Below are 25,592 nucleotides of genomic sequence, written 5' to 3' on the forward strand. Positions count from 1 at the left end.
TGGCAGATATGCAGGATGTTTTCAAACATAATTTCACGAACCAAGCTAAGAAGAGTGGATGTTCAACATAGCGGTGAAAGCTATACATGTACCATATACAGCTTACAGATAGAGAAAACTGGTTGTGAGAATAGGGTAACAGACCAAATGGTAACAAAATTCTAATCTGGCATTATGGAAGTGATGTCTACATGGCACTGAGAAACAAAGGTGCAGTAAATAGTTGTAATTTTGTTGCACATGTATACATAATTCATATACGGTAACTCTACCCTTTGATTTGGTATATCATTATTTCGACGGTTTTCATGAAAATTGTACTCGTAAAAAAGATTGCATTGTACAGTACTTGACTTTGGTGTACAATGTATAAAATCCAGTAAAAGTTAAGCCTTTGGTCACGGCCTTCTTTGCTCAGTATATGCTACATTACAGTACAAAGTCACTCATTTAATGTCTATTCTTTGATTGAAGTGCTGCATACTTGTACAAATTCGTACTTTCAATAGCATGACAATATTGAGTTTACTCCAACATCTTACTTTATACATACACCTGTAACTGTCCCTTGGTGCTTAAATCCATGGTACACCATCTTCATTCAAAAGAGTTAAATGAACCACTGAATGACAAGAAAAACACAACTTGTCACCTACATTGTAACTACATACCATAAACTCCTTTTAAAAAATATTGTTACCATAACAATGGCATCAATTTGCATAGGAAGTAGAAAGCACCGTGTTATTGTTGCTTGATAAAGGTATTACTACAGGTGTAACATATTGATTATGACCAAAATGTAATGATGGATAATCATCAGTGTCCTTGGCTGAAAGAGTTTAGACCAAAATGATTGGACATTGCTGTACATTTGGCAAGATCATAGCACATGATTGTGTGTCAACAATTACTAGTTAACAACTGTTGATCAGAAGACTTAATTGTAATAAAGATCTGACAGACATCATGAGGTTAAAGAGACTCCACAAAGTAAGAAAAGATGTCTCAACCTCAAATTCAACTACACTGTAGACTTCAAGAACCAAGGTGTTCATGTGTTCAAGTGCCTCAAGGATACGTCATATACATTTCAGAAAGTTAGAAATGACTGAATTACTATTCCTTTTCTGAATGATGGAAGCTCTAGCTAAGATATACAGTACAAGGCAATGCTGATGAAAAGAGGACCAGTATATAGCAGAGTCCATGAGAGAGCTTTAGTGAGGAGGTAAAGCATGATGCTGAGGTGATGCGTACAGATATCGCCATGGTTACCGCTTGGCCCACCGCGGTGACAACTCACCTTTGATGCGCAAGGTGGCAACACAGATGGCCTCGCCGTATGCATTCTTGGCACGACACTCGTAGACTCCGGCATCCTCGTCGAAGACCTCTTGGATCTCAAGGCGGTGGATCTCGCCCTCCTCCGTGATTGAGAACACGCCTTGCTCCACCCTGACTCCATCCTTGAACCAAGAGACGACCGGTTTGGGGTCGCCCGTGATGCGGCACTCAAACACCAGCGACTCACCCTCAAAGCAACGTCGGTTGCCGAAGGTCTGCACGAAGTGGGGTGCCGCTGTTGGCGTCTTTGGTACTACACAGGAAGAATGAAATATTGTCACCATGACGACATATTCTATGCTCCACAAGATGAGGAATTAGATGATACTTATATTTCAGTGTGAAGCAGACTGACTGAGGTGGTAGAACAGACAAGGAAAGTGAATGAAGGTAAGAGACTGACAGATGGAAGTAAAAATGATGAATCTGATCCTACATTGTACATGTATATCATGATGAGAAACATTCAAAGCTTTGAAGATCACACTCAAAGCATCTCTGTACGATAACATACACAATATGACTTGTAAAAAAAAAAATAAAACACTGTGTCGGTGTCCAATTTCATCACACATGACAGATGATTACATATAATCAAGATAACAATAGTTTACGATAGAATGCTTGCAGAGATTATATGCAGATGATATTTTAGCATTTCCATCAGCATTTTTGCTTACAATCTTTCTAAAATTTTCTTCCATAATCTCCATTCAGGCTATGACCTTGGTATCACAGGATTTCTGGCAGACTTTCTGTGATGGAACGACCGAGGTTCATGGATGGCAACTCTTGCTGGAATGGCAATTGTCATGGTAGTGACAAGAATCCAGCTTCCTGATTGGCTGTTGCTACTGGAAGTTACCATTCCAGCAAGAGTTGCTATCCTAACATCTTTTATGAAATGGGGCCAAGGTGTCATAATATTATTCAGCTCAGCATCAAAGCAATACAAATTTGCCAATCGAAGATTAATGGCAGACCATATACAGTAATTGGGACATAACTTTTAAAACAAAAAAAGCAATTTTGCAATCAAAACAGTATCTTTCCATAATGTACGAAATATGGCAGCATAGTGCAAAAGCATGACATATTTTGTTAAGATGCTTTGAAATAGAATCACAACAGGTTACAGAATTATATATTCTGAGATTTAGTGGCAGGTTAACTTCTGTTTTCCAATCAGCCAAATGCTAAAACAAAGTTTAGACCTGTTTACTTTGTCTTATACATGTAACCCACCATCACAGTTGGAACTTTGACATACCATCTATGACAAGAGTTGCCGCGGAGACATCCCGCCCTCTGGGGTTGGTTGCCACGACGCTGTATGTACCCGAGTCGGAGGGCTCCACCTTGGGTATGGCTAGCATGTGATGCTCTCCGGTTTGTGTGATCTGGGAGGATGGCAGAGAGGGTGCGGGAGGAAGGCAGATATTTAAGAAATCATACTGGGAAACTTGTGATATAACAGTTACAAAATAAATGTATGTGCCCCTCATGTGTACAAATGTACACTGTATGTACTCATGAAACATGTGAGTGACAGACGAAAAGTAGAATACTGTAAAAGGAGGAATGTTCGCATGCATTTGAATTTCACAAATTTCACGAGAGCCAAGTTTCGCGAAATCAAAATGAATGCTAAATATCTTGTCTACACCATATGTATTGAATGTTAAAAGCAACTCGCGAAAATTTTATGCTGCGAATAAGGGTGTCGGCACTTTCCCAGAGTGTGTGCTTTCTTTCCAGTATTTACATTGTAGGTAGGTTAGGGAAGTCCATTTGAATTGAGTTATATGTATACATCCTTTTGAAGCTTAGAGTCTTTACAGAATCTGCCCTTAACTAAAAATCCATGTCTGGCGACTTTTTGTTGGTTTTGTGATGCATGGTCACATATGTAATGGTCATGGGGGGGGGGGGGGATATGATCACCCCATGCTCACCTCAATTCTGGTGTCAGAGTGGATCTCGACGCTGTCTTTGAACCACTGAACTTCTGGCTGTGGGTTGCCCTGGATCTTAACCTTGAACTGTGCTCGGTCACCAGGCTGCATCTCAAGATCATTCAGTCTGATGATGATAACAGGCTGTTCCTCTGGTTCTTTCTCACCTAGGAAACAAATAAAAAACAGCGCTCATAACCCTCAAAATACTACTACTTCTACTAACTTTAAGGCATCTACATGTACGAATATTGGCTTTAGCCTACACCATCTCAGGTTCCCAAATGTAGTTGCACCTCCAAACCTGTCTATTAGCATGGCTGTCCTTAGCTACCTATAGCTACCAAGCCCTGTGTCATTTTTCAGTACACGGATGGAAGTAGCCCTACAAAATTGTATACATACTTCTCCCTCTTCTTAAATTCCCTACCAAATATTTACAGACTTCCAACAGAAAATATCTTAAAAATCTCTTCAAAGAGGAAAAATTTTTCCCTCTGAAATTGATCCTTGGCCCTCTCAAAAATGGCAAGAAAACATCCAAATGTACAGTACATTCACTTTCAATTCTATAGTTAAAATGGGGATTAAAGTCACTAAACAGCTGGCCAAAGGCTAATCAAATCATGACTGGAATACTTAGGAATCAAGTTGTAAACGATTACAAGAAAAGAAGTAGCAGTTCCAAAGTATCCCTATCAGAATATAAGAAATGATTAGATGTAACACAATTCAATCCATCTTATGAGATACATGCACCTGTTCAAAAGATTGTCCACATACAGAGGTCTTTAGTCCTCATAGTAGAGAGATAAACATTGAACATACATGTAGCACTATAAACTGTAAAACTACAACTGTAGGCAGCAATTAGAAGGTGTTGCTTCTATTGAAAATAAAAAGACACTTAAAATTCCTAGTACAGTACTATACATAAAATATCTATAGAGCGTTGACCAAGTAGGTAGGCATTTTGTTGGTGTTGTTTCTATCTTTCTTCTGTGACCTTTGCAAAAAATATTTGAATAGATATTGTCAATACAATTTCTTAGTGGAAGAGAACAAGAGTTACAGTGTAGATATTTCCACGGACCACACTTTTTCAAGTGATTGATAGTGTAATAGGCATGAAAATAAAGAAATAACAGTCAATACATGCACTTAAAATGTTATACTGTATTTTCATCCTAAACACAAATCATGAAACGGTAGTTTTGAATATTATAAATAGTTCCCTTCTCTACATAATGATTTCATACAAACCATGCATATAAAATGACAAGAACAACCAATGCAAAAATAAAACGGGAAAGCAAACAATGTCTATCAAATGAAAAGCTGAAACTAAATTCAAAAAGTCCAACTCAAATCTGGAAAGACAAGGACAGAACCCTTCTTCACACTGTTTATTAGTGGTCGCTGGGTTGTTGTTTTTTTCTATTGAATAAATCTTATCTAGCATTACTTCATGCTGTCGTAAAGAGCAAGAAAATGGCACAACTTGTGAAATGTAGCATCAAGTGTTATGGCAATACAGAATTCACAAGTTGCTTATCCTTTTATCCATGACTCATATGCAAGGGGGGGGGGGAGAAAGAAACTTAGTTTTTGCAAGATAAAGAGCTAACCCTCCAAAAATATGATACCTATATGGACCACTCTGTGTGATGATATACAACTGTACATGTACAATGTATATTCACTTTAATACAGTGTATGCATTCATTGGGGCAAAATCTCAGAAACATCCCAAAAGTGATCACAAATGTACATCATGTAAAGATCTATGCAAAATCAACAATGCTGGTAATCGGAAGCAGATGCACATTGTACATGTACAATGTACATGGCTGTCTGTTGGCATTAACATAGAGAAGCATGTGCTTATTATGCACTTTACATTGTATGAATATATTATTATCATTATTTTGTATATTTGTTCTCTTTTTTTTTTTTTACCGAATAATCATGCAGTTTCTTTGGTGAGGTTAAAATGAAGAAATTTTAAATGTAACTTCCTGCCTAAAGAAGCAAAATAGGACCTGAACTTACATGTAAATGCTAACAATGCACCGTTAGAGTGTTGTTTGTTTGTTTTTAATCTACAATGTAGATCCATCTTTGTATCTGTACATGTAGCTTTCTTTTGCTCTACAAGGTGCTACTACATGTATATGGCTCTGAAATTTCTTTCTAACAGCTGGGCAAATATTCATCCTAATTGATAAAGAAATACAACACACTGCTAAACATTACCAGCCACGTCCTGATCTTAAATTTTGAACAAAGAAATTTATTTTGGTTGATGTCTAAAAGCTAAAGGCAGTTTTGTTAATGTCGTTGTTTTGTTTTGTTTTTTGGTTGGTGTTTTTTTTTAAGCCAGAGCAATAAACAAACAAAAACAAAACAAAAAGAAAGCAATTTAGTACATTCAGAATTTAGTATGCTTGTCCCATAAAGTCCCACTCTACCAACACTTGGTACAGAACATGGCTATTAACATGCAAACAAACATCTTTCAAAACAAAGATAAGAAAGAAAAGGTAGAACAAAAAAAAAACACAAAATCATTCCCACAGGCACATTTGCAGCCAAGCATTCAATTACCACATGCAGGACCAAGATGCCATACCTTTATGTCTCACACACGTCACATTGGATGGGCTATTAAGACAGACGTTTGATTATCCAATTATTATCACTGGTCAACAGGGTTAAAGGTCAAGACTTGAAAACCAGCAAATCATTATTGTCAGCAAGACAGCCACACACATGCTACATTAACATCAAGCTTATCAAGAAACTACATCTTGTATTGGTCTATAAGGTTGGTGATATACTGTAGCTCCATAAAGGAAAGTTTACCAACTATTTTTGTTATTCCGTATGATTCCATCAAACAGTTCTAGTCATAGCGATAAAATTTTATGGGTATAGCCAGCAACAAAAAAAAAGAAAAAAAAAAGAACTCAATGTGATACTGCCAAGAGTGTAAAATAGGTGTCCTGGCGACAACATTTGCTACAACTTCTGAAGATGTAAATTTTGCTATCGAACAACACATGTCCATACATGTAGTTTGACTATCATTTCATACAAACTCTTTTGCAAACTGCACAAAAGTTTTTTGTATCAACCTTCCAGCAATATCTTGTACAATGTACCTGTATATCCAACGTCATGGGGGCTCATTGCATGGATAATTTTCTCATACTCCCAATTTTTTATTCATTTTTTTTTTCTTTTTAGCTGCTCCACTGGAAATTAGTAACCACATTCCACAACATACACTTGTACTTCTTTTTTTTTCTAGAAAGGCTTAAAAAAGACAGTGCTTATTTGAAACCGTTATTAGTCAATACTCATGTGAGAAATTGCAAGCAATTTGATAGTAGGCTCACATAGAGATTAATAACTAAAGACTACAAACAGTACAACTCAATCTCATTTTGTCACATTATTAATAGTTAAAGATGTTAATCTGAGCTGAGGTTCAGACAGTTATATTCACATTGGCATATTTGGTTTCTATCTACACACAGATTAGCAAAAGGGATAAACTCCATTTTTGTTTCCTCTCTTTTTTTTCAAAGGTTTTTACATCATGCATCATTTTGAATTGTATACCTCTCCGATCATTTCTTATCATCAAAACGGCATGAGACGTTCTGGAATCTAGATCAAAAAGTTTGATAAGTGCAGGGTAAAACGAGAAAGAGGGAAAAACGGTCCATAAAAAGTGATACATGCCTCTTTCATGATCAGTCAGAAAATAACATCAAAGGATTCCTCAGACATTGCTTACGGCATGCAAAGTTCAACTACACGTACTCCAAACATTTCAATGTTTGACACTACAGTTGATCTGGGACAAATTACATGTCATCATGTCATCACAACTTGAAGGGGAGGAGGCATTATTGGTAAACATGGATTTTCTAGCAGATAAATGATTACTTTGAAGAATTTTCTAATCATTTTTTATCTAATTTGTCTTTACTGACCAAATAAGTGACTCATTGACCAGGTCAATAAAAAACTACAGTCACGATTTTCAAAAAGTCACACATTTAATAAAAAGAAAATTGATACAATACAAATGAAACCTGATAACATGTCTTATAAGATATACACCTTGTACTTGAATCTCCACAAATCACTGGTGCATGACAATTACAGGGAATGTGCTGTTCACTGAATAAATGGCAATTTTCTTTTCTGAATCAGATATTGATGATATGAACAAGAAGGGGATTTTTCTGAGGATATCTGATAGCTTCATGAGATGAAACTTACGGCATGGTACTTCTGTATCATACATGTACATTAGCCCTTGTGGATCACTGATACTTACACTGACTCCACTACATGGGACTAATCTCACAAACTTCAACATTAAACCTAATGATGTGATAAACATAGTACAGTTGTACAAATTCAACGTCAAATCTAATGATGTGATAAACATAAAGTGGATGATGAAAGCTTACCATCGATAAGTAGAGTAGCAGAGGACACAGAGGTGCCAAACTGGTTGCTAAGGGAGATGCGGTAGCTGCCTGCATCGCTAGGGCGCGCCTGGAGGATGAGCAGGATTCGTCTGTCGCCCTCTGTGAGGAAACGGACCCGAGACGTCTCTGTGATGTAACGCTCGTCCTTTGTCCACTTCACCTGTAGTGACCAAAAAAAAAAAAAACACACACACACAGCATGACATCTTGAGCAACATTGATATTGATAGGTACAAATGCATTTAGCTTCATCTAAGATGGACAGCTGAAAGACAAATTACAGGAAGTTGACTACATAGAGCTGTGAGACACAGGAACATGTGCAAACACTCGAGTTACTGTATGCACATTGTAAGAGATCTTTAAAAACACATACACTGTACAAGTAAACCCCAAGGAGTATGTTAGTAGCTGCAACATCTACAGTGTACACTGTATCTCTGTACTACAAAACTTGTAGATATTAAATCTAATGCTTTTCAAGATCAAATAGCAACTCTGTGCCTTCATACTGTGAATCTACAAAGTAATCATTCATGAAAGCTACGTAACAAAAGCATTAATACTCTTCTGATTTTAATACAGTAGGTAGTACATTTAAGACACTGCCAGTACATCTTCATTAACTTTCATACACATTTTGCCAATAAAAATTTGTAGAACGGCAGCTGGTATGTGATTTACACCGTGTGGCATGTTTGTACAGACTAAACCTCTGTTTGAGATATCATAAGTCATGACCAAGCCATTTATGATACACTGTGTACAATTGTACCACTGGCTGCATGATACGAAATGGAAAGTGATGTGTAGGAAGAAGACCCTTACTTCAGGCGTTGGTGATCCCGTGATTCGGCACTCCATTCTGATGGTGCTGCCCTCGGGGGCTACCACACTCTCCAGGGGGGTGATGAAGTCTGGGGCTTGTTTGTCTGATGGTGACATGGAATTTACACAAAACATTGAAAGATATCATAAATGTCAATAAATGCAGATACAGAACAGAACGCTGAGGTTAACTAGGCTTTGGACACAACCTACATTTTAATTCATTTATGACGTCAGAAAGAGTTTCATTCCTTTGAAGAATTTCAAGAAAAATTTTCAAAGGCACTATCACAAAGTGCTTTATTACTTCTTTGTAGAATAGTGTGATTAGGTGTGTCTTGAGAGGCCCCTTTTCATTTCTTAAAAACCTTGTACACACTCTTCACTTTTAACTCTAATAACTTTAGAAAGGATGATGCCACTGCTTTGAAAGTTGGCATTCATCATAGACAGAATGTGTTTATAGAACATGCTCAATTTCAGCTTAATCTGATAATCCCTTTATTGTTGTTGCTCCCGTGGTTTACATCCTGTGTTTTGTCCCTTTCGACCCCACAGCTAGCACGTCTTGGTAAAGATTAAGTGCTCGAATAGACTGTGCTGTACTTCACAGCCTCTTTTCTCAGTTCACACTTTTCCAGAGTGTGTGCTTTCTCTCTAATATTTAGATAGGTTAGAAGAGTCCATTTGAATTGAGTTATACATCATTTTAAAGCTTAACGTATGCTCTTCCAGAATCTGCTCTTAACTAAAAATCCATGTCTGGCAACTTTTGGGTGGTTTGTGATGCAGGGTCACATATACACGTAGTAACAGTCAAGGGCAACGGTGAGCTTGACATTGAGGTTCCACTTGTGGAGATGAGAGAATACAAGACAAGGAGAGTTGAAAGGAACCTCCAAGCTTTCTTACCGTTAACCATGATGGTGCACTCCGTGGTGACGACGCTGACCTCTGTCTCCGCCCGACACTGGTACGTCCCGGCGTCGTTCAGCGTCGGCCTCTTGATGACGAGGTAGTAGACGTCGCCGTCCCGGAGGAACTCGACCCGGTCGGAGGGCTGGATGGGGGTGTTGTTGAAGAACCAGCGCACCTGAGAAAGGGGAGACATAGGAGGAGTAAGGATCTGCTGCCAAAGAAGAACATAAAATAAGAGTGAATATAAATAAGAATGCTTTTTAGCAGTCCCCTCCATTTCCAACAATTTTGTTTCTGAGCTTACCATAACAATACAGCATTTATTTGTATCTCTTTTAATAATATACCTGTGTCTTTAGTATTGTGCATGTTATTATGTTTGTCACATTGTTGTACTGATGTCATGACATTATTTGTATACACAAACACTTCATTTTACATTCTTGTATTGTATGTCTAGTTTGTCAGAGATGAAATAAATCAACTTGAACTTGAACATAATTGGAGATATATAAGTATATATTTAGCGGAGAACTGGAGATGCAATAGATTTCATCTATTTTTAGTTATTCACAGACAATGTTACTCACAACATCATACTTTGGTCTTTTCTATATCTCTGTGAACCTGTATTGCCTCTGCAGAACCTCTGTATGACCATTGATTTTTTTTTTTCTTTTTCAAAGACTGAAATTTCAATTCTTGGAGCCCCTTATCACCACCCAATCTTAACCTGTTGAGGACGGACTGATTTTGCTACAACAAGCATTTCCCATAGACCCCTGGCCGAATATTGTACTTTGGAATCGTCTTCAACAGGTTAAACCTTTGAGAATGAGCTGATTTTGCCACAACACAAGTTTCCCCACACACACCTCCCTGAGTATACTTCAGTGAGTGAAAAATATTGTTACAAAGGTTTACTAACTGACACATATTACAGTTGAATCTCTATTATCCGGCCTCCCTTTATCCCCATCTCTCTATTATCCGGACGCAATCTCGCCGTGATTTTGCCCAACTCCTTGAGAACTCCTACACAAACACACATGAATTACATATTACTTCCAACATGATTAACATACATTACATCAAATTTCCATCCAAATTGCTTACCCTCAGACATTTTAACATCCCCAAACATCCCCAAATGTAACAATGAAAAGGTTGCAGTATACACATTACTACATGTGGTACTACAATGGGCTACATCAGTACATGTGTATGTATGTACATGTATAAAGCATTGAGTCTCCCGTATCCGGCCAAATCCCTTATCCGGATGAGCCCCGGTCCCGACTTGTCCGGATACGAGAGGTTCAACTGTACAATTATTTAGAATACGTAAAACATGACATTCCTAACCAAGCCTCTACACCATCAGAATGAATATACAAGTCTATTAATATCAGTAATGATTATAAAAGTTGCAATAAATATTGTGTCGAATCTGTGAAATAAAACGCTCAAGGTGCACTGAAAGATGAAAGGACAGAGATACAAATATAAGATAAGGAAATGCTAAAAGTTCAAATAACTTCAGAAGTTATGTTTTCAACTCATTCTTAAATGACTCTGTTGATCTCATGCATTTCTTATGTCAGAATAAAACAAGACCAAACAAAACATAACATAACAAAACAAAGCAAAACGAAACAAACAGCTTCATCCTCACCTGTGCTGACGGTTTCTCCTCGATGCGCACCCTCAGTTTAATCTCTGTACTCTCCACCACCTGTTTATCTGATAGGTGCTCGGAGAAGAGGATCGGTTGAGCCGGACGGACCATTACAGCGCCTGGTCCTGGTACAGGAACCCTACAGAAAGATTATCATCAAGAAAATCAGGTATTCAGTCCTCTACTTTAGCGATCAAAGTTGGATGAGTCTTTGACCAAAATCATATTATCTCTATCTTTCATATCACAGAATATTTGATACACAATTACATGTATGTTTGTATTTCATGGGACATTGTAAATGAAAGAAAATGCTTTTTCAAAAGTCTACAATATACAAACTCACTAACCTCTTCAGTCTTACATCATAACAGAGCACCAAAGAAACATATGCTTTTATTGATAGATTTGACTTACATCGTTCCAGACACATTGATGATGATTGTCACACTCTCCTTGCCCCTCTCGTTCTCAGCCACCACTGTGTACTTTCCTGCGGCCTCCGGCTTGGGGTCCTTGATCACCAAGGTGTGAACTGTCTCTTCCTCAATGATCTAAGGTAACAAACAGGTCGTGGTGGATGTACATGTATGCTCATAAAGATTACCAGTATCCCTACAATACCACTGGATTAATAACATTTATAATAAAAATAACAATAAAGGACATTTATACTGCACAGCTACTATTAATAATATACTCTACTGTGCATTACAGAGTAATACACTGTAATCACGACATACACGTGTGTACATACTTGTGTAATTCAAATACAGACTGCACTGTTCAAAAGATGAGTTTTTAACCTGGGGTTAAGGTTGTGATAGGCCGTTAGGTTCAGTTTGATGTGAGGATTAGGGTTATGTTTGTGCATAAAATTTATGTTTGGTTTAGCATACGGATATTTCATGGGAGCAACTGTCCCAGGAGCAGATGACATGGAACCTTAGTTTCGAGACATCTGTACTAATCAGCAAACAAAGTGCTCCAGCATGCACGATAACAGCCAAACGAAGCATAATAAAGGGATAAACTAAGCCCTTTATCTGGCTTGGATCAAGGGAAAGGGCTTAACATACAAGTATGTTGTACCTCAACCTCTTCTGTTTCCACCACCTCCACATCATTCCTCAGCCAGGTGATCTTCGGGCGGGGCTGTCCCCGGATGCGGAAGTGGAGCTTGATGGGCTGGCCCACGGGGATGTCGACGTGAGTGCTCGCCCTCTGGAGGGGGACGATGTGAGGCGCAGGGACCAGGGAGCTGTTGACTGTGAGGAGGGGGAAGAGGAAATATGCTTGGTGTAACTGGAGATGGTAAGCCTCTGGGAGGGGGTGGGTTACAAAATGGGCTCAGTGAAGCTGAGTTTACATGGCTGGCCTGCAAAGTGCATTTCTTTTTCATCACCAAACTTTTGTACACCAGTGTAAGGCTTCCTGCTTAAATCCCCCTTCACTCATGCTGGTTTAATTTCACCCCTTCCTATTCTTCTCCTTGTATTGTTCCTGATCTTGTTTGGTGTTGCCTCCCTATTCACCTTTATCCTTCACAGGTTGCCCTCAATGATCCTTGTAATCATTCCTGGGCCTACCTCTCCCTTTGTTTGATCCTTGTAATCATTCCTGGGCCTACCTCTCCCTTTGTTTGATCCTTGGAATCATTGCTGGACCGATCTCTCCCTTTGTTTGATCCTTGGGATCATTACTGGGCCCACCTCTCCTTTGTTTGATCCTTGGGATCATTACTGGGCCCTTCTCTCCCTTTCTTTGATCCTTGGGGTCATTACTGGGCCCACATCTCCCTTTGTTTGATCCTTGGGATCATTACTGGGCCCTTCTCTCCCTTTCTTTGATCCTTGGGGTCATTACTGGGCCCACATCTCCCTTTGTTTGATCCTTGGGATCATTACTGGGCCCACCTCTCCTTTGTTTGATCCTTGGGATCAATTACTGACCCTACCTCTCCCTTTTGTTTGCTAATGCACCCCTTTGCAGTAATCCCCTTTCCTCCCTGCCTTTGACATGTAGCTTCCCTGTTTTGTTTTCTTTGGTCTAAATCTCAGTCCCTCCCAGACAGTGTACATGTACAATGTATGTTGTGTGCAGCTTACTATGTACAATTTGTATGTTTCTCATTTTGCCTCTGAAGAAAATTCTGCTAATTGTAGTATCAAAAGCTCAGGCCTCTTTTGACTCCGTCTTAATAAAGGAGACAAATTTGTCCACATACCTGAGAGACATCCCATACACACTCAGACCTGTGTATAGCAACCTATCACAGGAAAAATGAAAGGTGGTCTTTGTGGACAGATGGACACTATAGACAAGGTGTATGCCCATGTTGATTTTATCACAAATCATTGAAGAGATGTTTAACTAGAATATGATTGCGATTTAAGTTTCAAGTTTCAAGTTTCAAGTTTCAAGTTTCAAATTTATTTTCCACATCTCATAAAAAAGAAAGAAAATGAAATTAATGTGATTTCATGTAAGCATTAAAAAATATACATACAGAAAAAAAAAACCAATCATTAACAAAATAATGCAACATTAAAATCAAAATTTGTGACTCAGGTAAAAAGTGACGAGTGTGGAGGGGAACAATTTAAAAAGTGTCATGTGATATTTCCCAGGGTAGTGGAGGAATATAATTTTCTTTGTCAGATTTAAACAAGAGTGTAATGAATTTGCCCAAACTTTAATAAAACTAAAGGTCAAAATCTGGAATTACTTTTGACAATGATTTCTCCCGTAGTGGTGTCCTGTCCAGCCGGGTTGGTGGCTTTACAGGTGTAACGGCCAGAGTCTTCCAGGAAAGCCTCCCTGACGTCAAGCCTGGCGACGCTCTCCACGAAACTCATCTCGTACTGCGGCTTGTCCGCCAGCGGCTGGTCATCCTTGTACCACGAGATGCGGGGCGTCGGCTGGCCAGTCACACGGATCGACAGCTCGATGGGTTCCCCCTCCAGGACCGTGATGTCCTGGAGACGGTTCTGGAAGCGGGGTGCGGTGGCCGCACCAAAGACAGGGACATCGGGCTGGGCATAGAAGCGAGACTGGAGAGGTGCCCTGGTGGGCTCAGCAACCTCCACCACCAACTTTTCTCTGCAGGGTGGAGAAAAAACACACACACTGAAACATTACAGCAGCGGGGATAAAGGACCATCAGGTTGACAGAATGGGAAGAGTACATACCGTACATGTGTACAAGGTTAAACACAGGAAATATTCAAACAAGAGATAGATAAGGAGCAGAAAGGAGAAGAGCAACTAGAGCTCATAATCAATCACATACAGGGCAAAGTGTACAAGATATTTGTAGGGAATGATCTTGTTGCCACGCATGTTCCCTTTCATGGCAACAACAATATCTGACTCTAAAACTAGTGTTGAGTACAGGACTTCAAAACATTCAAAACTTTCCACACACAGATGTGCACACAAAAAATCAATAGCTGTACATTTGACACAAAGTCAAACTCTTTGAAAGATGAAGCAAAGACTCACCGAGGTGGGACGACGTCGATCTCAATGGAGGTCGATTCTGAGCCCTTGTCGTTCTCCGCGATCACCGTGTAGATGCCGGAAAACTCCGGCTTGGCTTCCTTGATGTTCAGTGCATAGTTTGTCTCTTCGCTGATTATCTGCAAAATAATAAAAAAAATAAAAATTGACACTGCCGTATTCCTCTCAACAGAGAACGCATACAATGCAGAGACTCCAACCCCAAGCACCTTCTTATCTAGAGATTCTCCCACCTGAACCCCTTGAAAATGGGAGACTCCAACTTCATGTGGGCGAAGTCCCTTGGGTTATTAGGGTTCTAGATGCTCTCTCGTGCTATTCAGGCTTATTTTTCAACATACGATGGCACTCAGTAAAAGTAATAATTCAATGATTCATATCATATATTTTGGCTTAATGAAACTTCATTTCATATATCATAATTATGCAGATGCTATTAATGCATGCATATGAAATTGCTTGGCATCTACAAAACCATACAAGCGGGAGACACAGAGCCAGGGTAGGAGAAATTTAATCTCAAGCGGGAGAACGGGAGATTTTGTGAAAATGGACTTTTGGCAGGAGATCTCTTGTCAAAAGCAGGAGAGTTGGAGTCTCTGACAATGTAGCACTTAGGGGAAGTTTCTTCACTCTACGATGTTCTCGCATTGTTAGGAGGAGACTGGTGGGTATGAATCAAACCTTTGGTGAAATCAACCTTCTTGGAAATCATGAGTTACACAAAAGTAGGGACATAAGCAAAAAAGAGTAAAAAGAGCATTAAATCAAACCAGAAAAGAAAAAATTATAAACACTCTATTGATACATGTATGACAATCGGTCAGTTATCACAGATGCTCCTACAGTACATGAAGATGTTGCAAAACCTCAAAATCTGTGTTCTGGCTTTTTTGTCAATACAGAGTCTCCCAAATGGAACTCTTTATTGGCTGTACACACATGGAGATACATAATTGTATATTATCATTTGATATCTGTTAACCTCTTATGCCTCATGTCTCCTGCAATGGGTGAGAAAGGAGTCTGTGAGTTGCTGGACTTGATGGACTTTTCACTTTCTATGAATTTCAACTCACCTCCATTTCTGGCGTCTCTTTCAGTGGCACTCCATTGTGATACCAGCGCACTTTTGGTGGGGGGAAGGCCTCAATGTTGAACTTCAGCAGTATAGGCTCACCCACTGGTATCTCCAGGTGACTGGATTCCATGGCGACCGGTTTGATGACAGGTGGGGTCGGGGGCATTGCTGATGGAGGATGAAGAAATATTTCAATCAAACAAATTTTCCCTGATAACATTCTACCAACATCATTGCTGTTCCTGTTATGTCCTTGGCAATTATTTTTGCTGTAAGACATACAAGTCTCCTTACAATGAATTTTCTTGAATTACCTTTCAAATTACCATACACTCTTCTACATTCACATCAAAGAAATAACAGCTACTGTTCGTACATTCAACCACACACACTGAATTTGACATTGGGTGATAGCTGCATTGATACCAGCTGGTCTCACTGGACCTAAAATCTAAGACAAACTGATTACATGACAAACAAGTCACCAGCAACTCAGCCAGCTCGATACGTCACAGATGAGAATCAATCACCATGGTAACCAACTCACATTTGACAGTGATGAGGCCAGAGGTGATATCTCGGCCCAGAGGGTTGGTAGCCTGGCAGGTGTAGCGGCCAGAGTCCTCTAGGAAGGCCTCTCGCACATCCAGACGTGCCACGCTTTCCATGAAGCTCAGCTCATACTGTGGCTCATCCTTTGTCAACTGCTTGTTGTCTAGTTTTCAATAAAAAAACCCAGAGAATATTAAATAATGTAATTTGAAAATGCAAATACATTGTATGTACACAGTTGTATATCATTCAATCATCACCAATCACCCTCTTCACTTTACTTTGACTGGTCAACTTCACAATATTTAATTGTAAACTTTGTAATGTTTTTATACCATAATGACTATGACAGGATATCTTTTTGTTTCAAGTTACCGGTACCACCAAATCAATCATCATGATGATCATAGCAAATATCATCACTGGCATTATCATTATGAGCATTTCCATCTTCACCACCATCAGTGCCAGCATTATTATTACTCATACACTGTTGTTTTTATCTTCCGTCACATTGTAGCTATTACCCTCATCTCAGTAATCATCATCTCCTTCATCATCTGCATCATCATTGTCAACATCATCATCATCATCATCACCATCACCTGTGTCAACATCATCATCATCATCACCACTACCACCATCACCATCACCATCATCATTACAATCACCACATTCGCTGTTATCATTATATACATTGTAAATCATCACTACCACCTTCGTCACCATCATCATCATCATCATCTTCATCCTGAACACTCAACCCCCTGTAATTGATGAACTCGCAACATGAGAACTTCTACACTGTACATTTGCTGTCCCTTGCCACTAACTGCTCCTTTATACCTTTGAACCATGTGATGTCTGGAGTCGGTTGCCCGGCAACCTTGCATGTCAGCTCAAACGGCTGCCCATCTGGAACCGTCTTGTCCGAGAGTCTGGTCTTGAAACGAGGGGCGGTGCCGGGAGGAGTCTTGGCTGGTGGGGGCGGGGCACTCCACTGCTGCTCTTGCTGCATGGGTACACTGCACATATGGGTGGGAGAGACAAAATAACACAACATAGTGTACATTATTACTACACTGTACATGTCCAGGTCTGTCAAATTTCAACAATGATGCTGTTTTTAGAGCCATCAAGATCTTTACAATATGCCAACTGTCTAAAAAAAAAGAAAAAAATACAACCAAGACAATGTACAGCATATTAAAGTTAGTCGATCATGCCAAGCAGTGATGTTAACAAAGAGCGCATCACTTACACCTCAATGGGTGGGCGTGGCACATTGATTTGAATAGATGTGGATTCCTGGCCCTTCTCATTCTCTGCATTGATGGTGTATTGGCCCGAGTCATCCGGCTCCGCCTTCCTGATCTCCAGGGTGTGGGTGGTATCTTCCTTGGTTAGCTGGAGTGAAAAAAGGTTGTATCTTCAGCTAAATTTCAAGTATCATAAAAGTTACATACACATTGTAAATATCAAAATACATTGCTATGCAATTTTTAACACTTAACATCACATATGACATACAGTGTATATGAATCTTGCATCAGACATCATATGAAATAAAATGTACACAGTGACAGTGAAACAGTGTAGGGATTTTTTTCTTCACTGGAATCCTCAATGTGGTGCACAAAGATCAGAACAAATGCACAATCAACCCTTGGCATATAACTCTTCTGTCTAAATCCCTGGCCTTTGTAATGCTACAACTTGTACTTGTACAGTACTGTACATTTTATTAGATATCTGGCTAATCAACATTGGATAATAGTGACAGATATACTGTAATTCAATACTTTTCATCTATGCAACCTTTTACTCCTTTATCTCGTCACTGAGTCTGCAAAATATAGAATGAATACTATTCTCATCATAACTTCTCCCAAAAAAAAAAACTTCGTTTGGCGGGGGTATAACAATCATGACTGAAACTACAACTTGTATCTGGGTCTATGAACTCTATAAACTTTTCAAATGAGTGGCTACCTGGATCCTCTGGCTAGAGTGGACTTGGCGACCGTCATGTCGCCAGGTGACGTTGGGTTCCGGTGTGCCGGACACCTTGAAGGCCAGCTTGACCGGCTGACCGACAGGGATCTCCAGGTAGTCGGACTCCAGCTTGAGGGGCTGAATCCAGGGCGGGGTGGGCGAGGTCTCCTCTGTAAGGGGGAAGAGGGGAAGGGGAGGGTGTGAGGGGTGTAAGTGGACCAGGCATGAAAGAAACTTAAAAATGACAACATCCTAGCTGGCTCCATACATACATGTATGTACCACACTTTCAACAACTGGACACAGCACCCATTGCAAATATATTCATGTCAGGGGCGGATCCAGGAATTCTGTTAAGAGGGAGCACGTTGACAACATCTTTTTTTTTTCTTTTGTTTTAACCAAAAATAAAAGGGGCGGTGCCCGGTGTGCTCCCCCTGGATCTGCCACTGCATGTACATGTACATTGTATTTATATTATCATCAGTAAAAGTTTGTTCGATGCCTCTTGTATCAGCTATAAGTTTTCCTAGTTGCCGTTCTCATCAGCCTATCAAGATTGAGAAAGTGTGACTTCTAAACATGGTGGCGTTAGAGCAGAGGCTGAAATTATGTACTTCCTTGAAATGGGAACAATGAAAAACCAAAGCAATGCAAGTGAGTTGTGACCAAGAAAGTATGTGTGCAGGTGTACGCCAGAAAACACAGTGTACAAGTGTAGATCACCACAACAGTGTCGATCATTGAAACAAGGTGGAGATCATGAAGACACAGTGTAGATCATTTAACACGGTGTAAACCAGAAAACACAGTGTACACTGTAGATCATCACAAGTGTCGATCATTGAAACAAGGTGGAGATCATGAAGACATTGTGTACAGTGTAGATCATTTAACACGGTGTAAACCAGAAAACACAGTGTAAAAAAGAAAATATGATGCAGTAGGATCTCATGTTCACAGCACACTTCTGATTCAGTTTTGAGTCCAACTAATACAGCCATACTACAGTCACCAGCATGTGCATCACTCATTCAAAAACCTGCATCATTGCATGTGTGAATAATTCTGCATTATCACTGATTGTTCCTCTTTCAATAACAGTCGTTCTGAAAGAGTGTTCTCAAATGAGTGCAATTGAGCCACACACTTCACGGCAAGTGGTTCATTTATCTTTAGATGAACCCTGTAAGGTCCTTTAGTGTGATACAAATACAGTGTACATTGTACAGTGTAGATTCTGGAGTGAATAGCCAGACGATATTCCATGGACAACATGACTATATAGCACTGGCTACTTACCTTTATCATTAAGATTTGAAATTCTTCATTTCATTAACAACTTTTTGATGGGAGAAACTTTCTAATCTTGTTGAATAGATATCATCTACATGCACACCCTTCATACACTCGGGTATAGTAGAAATGTGTGACATATGTGGTAATGTGTAGATGCAGGATACATGTACAGTATGTACAATGTACACTGTAACTATAGACTTTACAATGTATGAATTACATGTACACTATAAACCATGTACATGTAGTATCACATCTTATCACAGTACAATGGCTTCACATGTTAATGTTATTTAATGACTAAAATATACTGTATAAAGAAAGGGAATAAACTACGATGTTGTATATGAGTTTGGGTTTAGTGTTTGTTATCTCTAGTCATAATTCCTGAAATATGGTACATGTGTAGCTTGCTTGGAATACACTTTATATTTGTAGGAACTACAGAAGGAATGCAAGATAACTTTGTGGTGAAATGATTTGTATCAACACTAACTCTGAAGATACATACATATAGGAATGGAAGTCAAAGAAGAAAAATGATTAGTAAAGGACAAAAGAATATACATTGTATATAAAATATAAAATATGATATACATGTATTATAAAGATACTGCTAAATGAAGAAGATACAGCAATATCATATGAGGATTCTGGATGGGACTAAAAAGACAATCACAAAGATTTAAATGAGAGAAAACTGGCAGGTCTGTGAAATCAGTCCTTCATATAGAGGAAAGAAAACAAACTTGAAAATGAAAAAAAAAATGAGGAAAATATAGCTGAAATGAAACAATCAAAGCTATCTAAAAGGAAATGAATATGGATGACAAATGAAATGTTATATGTTTGTGTTAGTACAGATGGTGAAGGTACACTATCAGCTGAACAGGTGTGCAAATTTGCAAAGCGTTAGGATGAGAATGCACGACAACTGGCACTTGTAGCAGACGATGCTCACACTTTCAAACTGTGAGATGCTGATGAACAAGAGGCATCACATGGCTCCACTACAGATCAATCCAAACTCCTTGAACATATTGGGCTCTAAGCAGTGTATATGTTTTGTTTCATTTGTTTTGTTTCACTTGATTTTTCGTTGCGCTCATTTTCAGTGTTTTCTGCTTGTTTTTGTTTGCTGTGCCTTGCTTGATTTTCAGCAAAGAATCCAACAGCAACATTTAAAGTTGATACAAAGAAAAATACATTGGACAATACAGATGCTGGTGTTTATTCTAAATGAGGATAAAGATATACAATGTAATGTACTACCATTCTGTAAACATTACAATTAATAGTTATGGAGATTCTATTCTTGGAGCTTATTTTCATATTTCTGCATGACTCCCTGAAGTTGTAGCACATACATGTTTGATTTATTTGTGACATTTTTGAAATAGTTATGACGCAGCATCAATTGACTATCCGGTTTGATCAAATGTGTCCAAATACATATACAGAGTATGTCTGCTTTTTGTAGTATGCAGTACAATGTATAAGGTACCGTACGTCAATGATAAAGTATGGCCTAAATCAGACTTCAATGGGAAAGGCTGCAGGTTTGTTCTGCATTGAATCCATGTGATATCGCATGCATTGAGGCAACAATTCAGTCTAGAGTCATAAAGCATTCATTCCAGCGCTATGAAACACAAACAAAATGAATATATATTTGTAGTATACATATTCGTATGTACATACTGTATACACCATATATTTGGAGGGTTCTCATTTTTTAGCCAGTTTCATGAGTCAGGTGCTATTCGCAAATTTAAAAACACACAAAAATATAAATTCTGATCCCGACACGAATGAGAAATACACTTTGTACATTGTACACTCATACATTTTTAATTGTTGGGAAGTCCTAAAATTAGACTCACTAATATCATGGCATATACAGTAGTATAATGAATATATGGTAACAGGTATATATACAAGTGTATGTTTGCATAGCAAGTAGAAGATTGAATATACGGTATACATGTACATGTAGTTTTATATAGCAGGATGATGAGAACATCTAGATATTGAAAGAGAATGACAAAAACCCTTCCATCATGAGGCAAAGTCTTTATCAGCTCAAGTGGCGCAAAAATGATTACATGAATCATTTGGTGAGTGATATTCAGCCTCTAATATTCATATCAAAGGTTACCCCAACGTACTATAAAAGACTGCTCCATTTTCTTGTATAACATATTTTCATTTGACCCCCAATTGGCAATGGGCTGTTTTAGTTCAAGGTCCAAATGAATGGATAGCTTGCCCCATGGAGCTACAACCAGTAACTTAATTTACTTGTTCCAGCTAAATACATGTCAATAGGCTGAATTCAGTTTGCTTGCATTAGTTGTTGCTATTTTGGGCAAGCGTATGGTAAGCTTTTCAGTTACCAGGAAGAACTTTCCTTATGAAGGTATGCAAGAAAAGTACTGTAAAATAAGTCAGAGCTACAGTTTGTAGCAGCTTTGAGGTAAAGTGTGTGCCTGCTTACTGGATGGTAAAGACTTTGCCCTCTGTGGGAGGTAATAATGGAAGGAGATTTGTGTCAACAAGATATTAACCCTTTCTGTGCCTTGAGCACAGACTGCCATTGGAAACCCCATAGTGTTGTACACACTGTTAAGAGTCCCTGGCACAGAAAAGGTTAACCATCACATATCAAGGAACATGAAGAGGAAAATGGAGAAGTGGCTCTGAGGTCAGATTTCTGCTGACAGCCGGCAGGTTAGTCTTGGGAAGCTCACCCAAAACAGTGACCTTAGCCGTGGAAGAATCGCTGCCGATGGGGTTCGTCACCCGGCAGGTGTACACGCCAGAGTCCTCCGGGAACGACTCGTTGACCCGGAGGGAGGCCACGCCCCCTTCGAACTGCATGATGTACTCCCCGCCCACTTCCAGGGGCTCGTCGTCACGGAGCCACTCTACCATGATCGGGTGATTGCCCTGCACGGAACACGCCAGCCCGAATGGCGCCCCCTCGCGGACCGTTGTCGGCTTCAGGTTGGAGGTGATGCAGACTGCCTGTCGGTCCGAGTCGGCATCAACTTCTTCTTCTTCATCTACCGGTTAGTTGGGGGTAAGAGTGTGTTACATCAGAGAAAGAATGGAAGAGATGAGAAGCACAGGCAAGGTACCAAAGCCCAACACGGTGGAAAGAAAATACAGCATTGTAATGTAGCTACACCGGTTGTACAACAAAGAGATTTAAATATGGCATGATGACTTGTGTAAATATTAAAAAAGAATGAAATAGCAGTGCACGCAGAAAAGAATACATCAAGCTTTCATAGTCGGTGATACCCATTGCAGTTGAATAGAAATGTCCATTCTGTCAGTCAATACAACAAATGCTGAGTCACTGCAAATACACAGTATGCCCACGAGAAAGAACCATGCAAGTATAAAAGTACCTAAACAGAACACGACAGCATGTGTTAGGATAGTGTAAATCCACGCTAAAAAAATCAGGCTTAAAGACACTGCCATTGTTAGAAGAATGCATTCCCAGGCAAACATCAATTTTCACACTGCTACTACAGGTGTACTTGGTGATAAATGGTTTCAACTTTCTCTGCACCATATCTTCTACAGTGCACTCTGAAATTTTTAGAAAAGAGATCACAGAAATTATTTACTGATAACATTGCAATGCAGTTAACGTTGGCCAATATACATTGTATGTCAGTAGTCATGCAAGAAATTTGAAGCTGCCAGAAAAGGCCTTTATCTATCAAGGAATATACATGTAAGACTGCTGTGATAACACAATAATCATGAAGAGATCAGAAGGATTGACTCTTTTTTTGGTAAGAAATTGTTGAAAGGACATTAGGATGATTAGGGTTTGTAGTGAACTGAAGGAGTGAACTTTGGCAGAGAGCACCGCTCACCGATTATGGTTACATTTGCACTGGAGGAAGTGCGCCCCCACGCGTTAGACACTTGACAGGTATAGACGCCAGAGTCTTCTGCAAAGGATTCGCTGACTTGAAGCACCGTGACGTCGTCCTCAAACGAGATCGCGAACTCGCCCGCCTCGTCCAGCAGTTCACCGTCTTTGAACCACTTGACGAAGAGCGGCGGTTCGCCACCGACCGTACAGGCCACTCTGATGGGCTCGCCCTCACGTATCGTGAGGTCCTCGGGGTGCGAGAGGATAGAGGGCGCTCTAAGGTCCTCTTCATCGAGGCCTGGGGTCAAAGGTCGGGATGTGCATTTGCAAGTTTGTGAGGATTAGTAGAGTGCATATCATTCAAGCCCACAAGCATATATTTTGTGTTAGTGCCATCAAAGAAATACTGAATACCGTACTGTAAAATTGGAAATTTTCACACATTTCACACGAAGCACGACTAGTACAAAAGTAAAAGCACAAAAGTTTTCCGCTTTTTCTATATTAAGTTAGATTTTCATTCCAAACAAATGAAAACACATGTACAATGTAGTTCATCTTACCTTTCCACGTGTGAAATATTACTTGCGTGAAAATTTCCACTTTTGCAGTACATGTACAGCATGTATATGTATTTCATTATACAGCATGTACATACATTGTAGGTGTACATATTTGGCAAATATGAACAAAATGAATCCTGTATTGATTACAATTTCAATTTATGGTTACAGAGTGAAACTTTAAAGAAAGATTAGCAATAAGATAATCCAATAATTTTTGTATTATTATTATATATTGTACTTCTAGATATAGGACATACGTGTACATGTACAATTTGTAGATAAAAGACAGAATTTATTATGTAAATGTTAGTATAGAAAGACCTGCAGAAAGAGTGAATAAACTTTCATTCTCAAGGCTCCCAAGAATTTCTGAAGATACAATGTATTCTGCCTTTTAGCACTGTGGATGAAATACAAATCTACAATCGTATACCTTTAACTAAAGGAAACTTGCTATTGTGTATGGCTGTATATGTATTGTGTATTGTATACACGCCGAGGTTTGATATAGCAATATCAACTTGGAAAGGAACACTTTTTAGCAAACTGTGTGACAGTATTTTGAAGGTGACATAGAATGATGAAGTCTAAGTCTACAAAAACCAAATCAGGTTTGCTCCACTAAGTCATGGGGAATAATTCGAATGGCTGCTGCTACAAAGAAAGAGCTTCCTTTTTTTCTTTTTTTCTTTTTTTTTATGGGATTGAAAATTCTATCTCTAAATGCATTGTAATGCTATGTTCATGTTGTGTAAAAGTACAAGGTGTGAACATTTTGAGCTTCCCTGATGTGTTTTTTTGTTGTTTTTTTTTATTGGCAACTAAAATTTCTATACCATAAAGATGAGTGAAAAATGTATTCTAGAGGATATAGTTTGTGCTTATTGCTTTATAAGGAAAAAACCTTGCATATAACATTTGTACATTATACCTTCTTATTCTAAAACTTTCAATGTGAAAATGTATATCTTTCATGTTGTAATTGAATGAATTTTTAGCTGTTAAGTAAAGCATTCAATCAAGCAAAAAATGTACACCACAATTCCCCTACTGAAATTCTATTCACAGCATTCCAAGCCAAATGTCAACAACATACCGTGGAAACTGCTTCTGCATAAAATGCCTACACACTAAGCACATACAGTACGTAAGCAAGATGCATACACTTGCCACAATACACTGTAGCTACATGTATTCCCGGCATATATGCAGACCGATACATCATGCACAGTGTAAGCATTTCAAAACAGCAAGAAACTAAAACTGAGCAAAAGTCCGTTGCTTGCTCTTTTTGAAATGCGATGCTGCTGCTGAATCAATGATTATAAAACATTTCACAGAAAATTGATCTCACAGCAATCAAAACACAAGCAAACAAAGGAAATTACTACAATGTTTAGAAATATTTCTTTCTTTTTTTTTTAAGGCAACCTAAAGGCAAT

At 39.0% G+C, this 25,592-nt stretch overlaps 1 protein-coding gene across 1 annotated transcript in view; it reads right to left on the reverse strand.

Annotated features, from left to right (window-relative positions):
* LOC140245285 (titin-like) overlaps positions 1-25,592 on the reverse strand; it is a 240,109-nt gene that overhangs the window by 80,080 nt on the left and 134,437 nt on the right. Inside the window, exons 51-69 of the mRNA XM_072324869.1 lie at positions 23,583-23,882; positions 22,437-22,751; positions 18,385-18,557; positions 17,654-17,799; positions 17,239-17,417; positions 16,388-16,555; positions 15,839-16,008; positions 14,742-14,878; positions 13,966-14,339; positions 12,330-12,505; positions 11,655-11,791; positions 11,235-11,376; positions 9,554-9,734; positions 8,642-8,745; positions 7,793-7,973; positions 6,930-6,977; positions 3,303-3,469; positions 2,618-2,747; positions 1,307-1,600 (exon numbers count right to left, since the gene is read on the reverse strand). Of these exons, the coding sequence (XP_072180970.1) occupies positions 1,307-1,600; positions 2,618-2,747; positions 3,303-3,469; positions 6,930-6,977; positions 7,793-7,973; positions 8,642-8,745; positions 9,554-9,734; positions 11,235-11,376; positions 11,655-11,791; positions 12,330-12,505; positions 13,966-14,339; positions 14,742-14,878; positions 15,839-16,008; positions 16,388-16,555; positions 17,239-17,417; positions 17,654-17,799; positions 18,385-18,557; positions 22,437-22,751; positions 23,583-23,882 (3,522 nt within the window). The remainder of the gene's footprint in view (positions 1-1,306; positions 1,601-2,617; positions 2,748-3,302; positions 3,470-6,929; positions 6,978-7,792; positions 7,974-8,641; positions 8,746-9,553; positions 9,735-11,234; positions 11,377-11,654; positions 11,792-12,329; positions 12,506-13,965; positions 14,340-14,741; positions 14,879-15,838; positions 16,009-16,387; positions 16,556-17,238; positions 17,418-17,653; positions 17,800-18,384; positions 18,558-22,436; positions 22,752-23,582; positions 23,883-25,592) is intronic.

The sequence above is a fragment of the Diadema setosum genome, chromosome 22, assembly GCF_964275005.1.
Source record: "Diadema setosum chromosome 22, eeDiaSeto1, whole genome shotgun sequence".
In the NCBI taxonomy this organism is placed as follows: domain Eukaryota; kingdom Metazoa; phylum Echinodermata; class Echinoidea; order Diadematoida; family Diadematidae; genus Diadema; species Diadema setosum.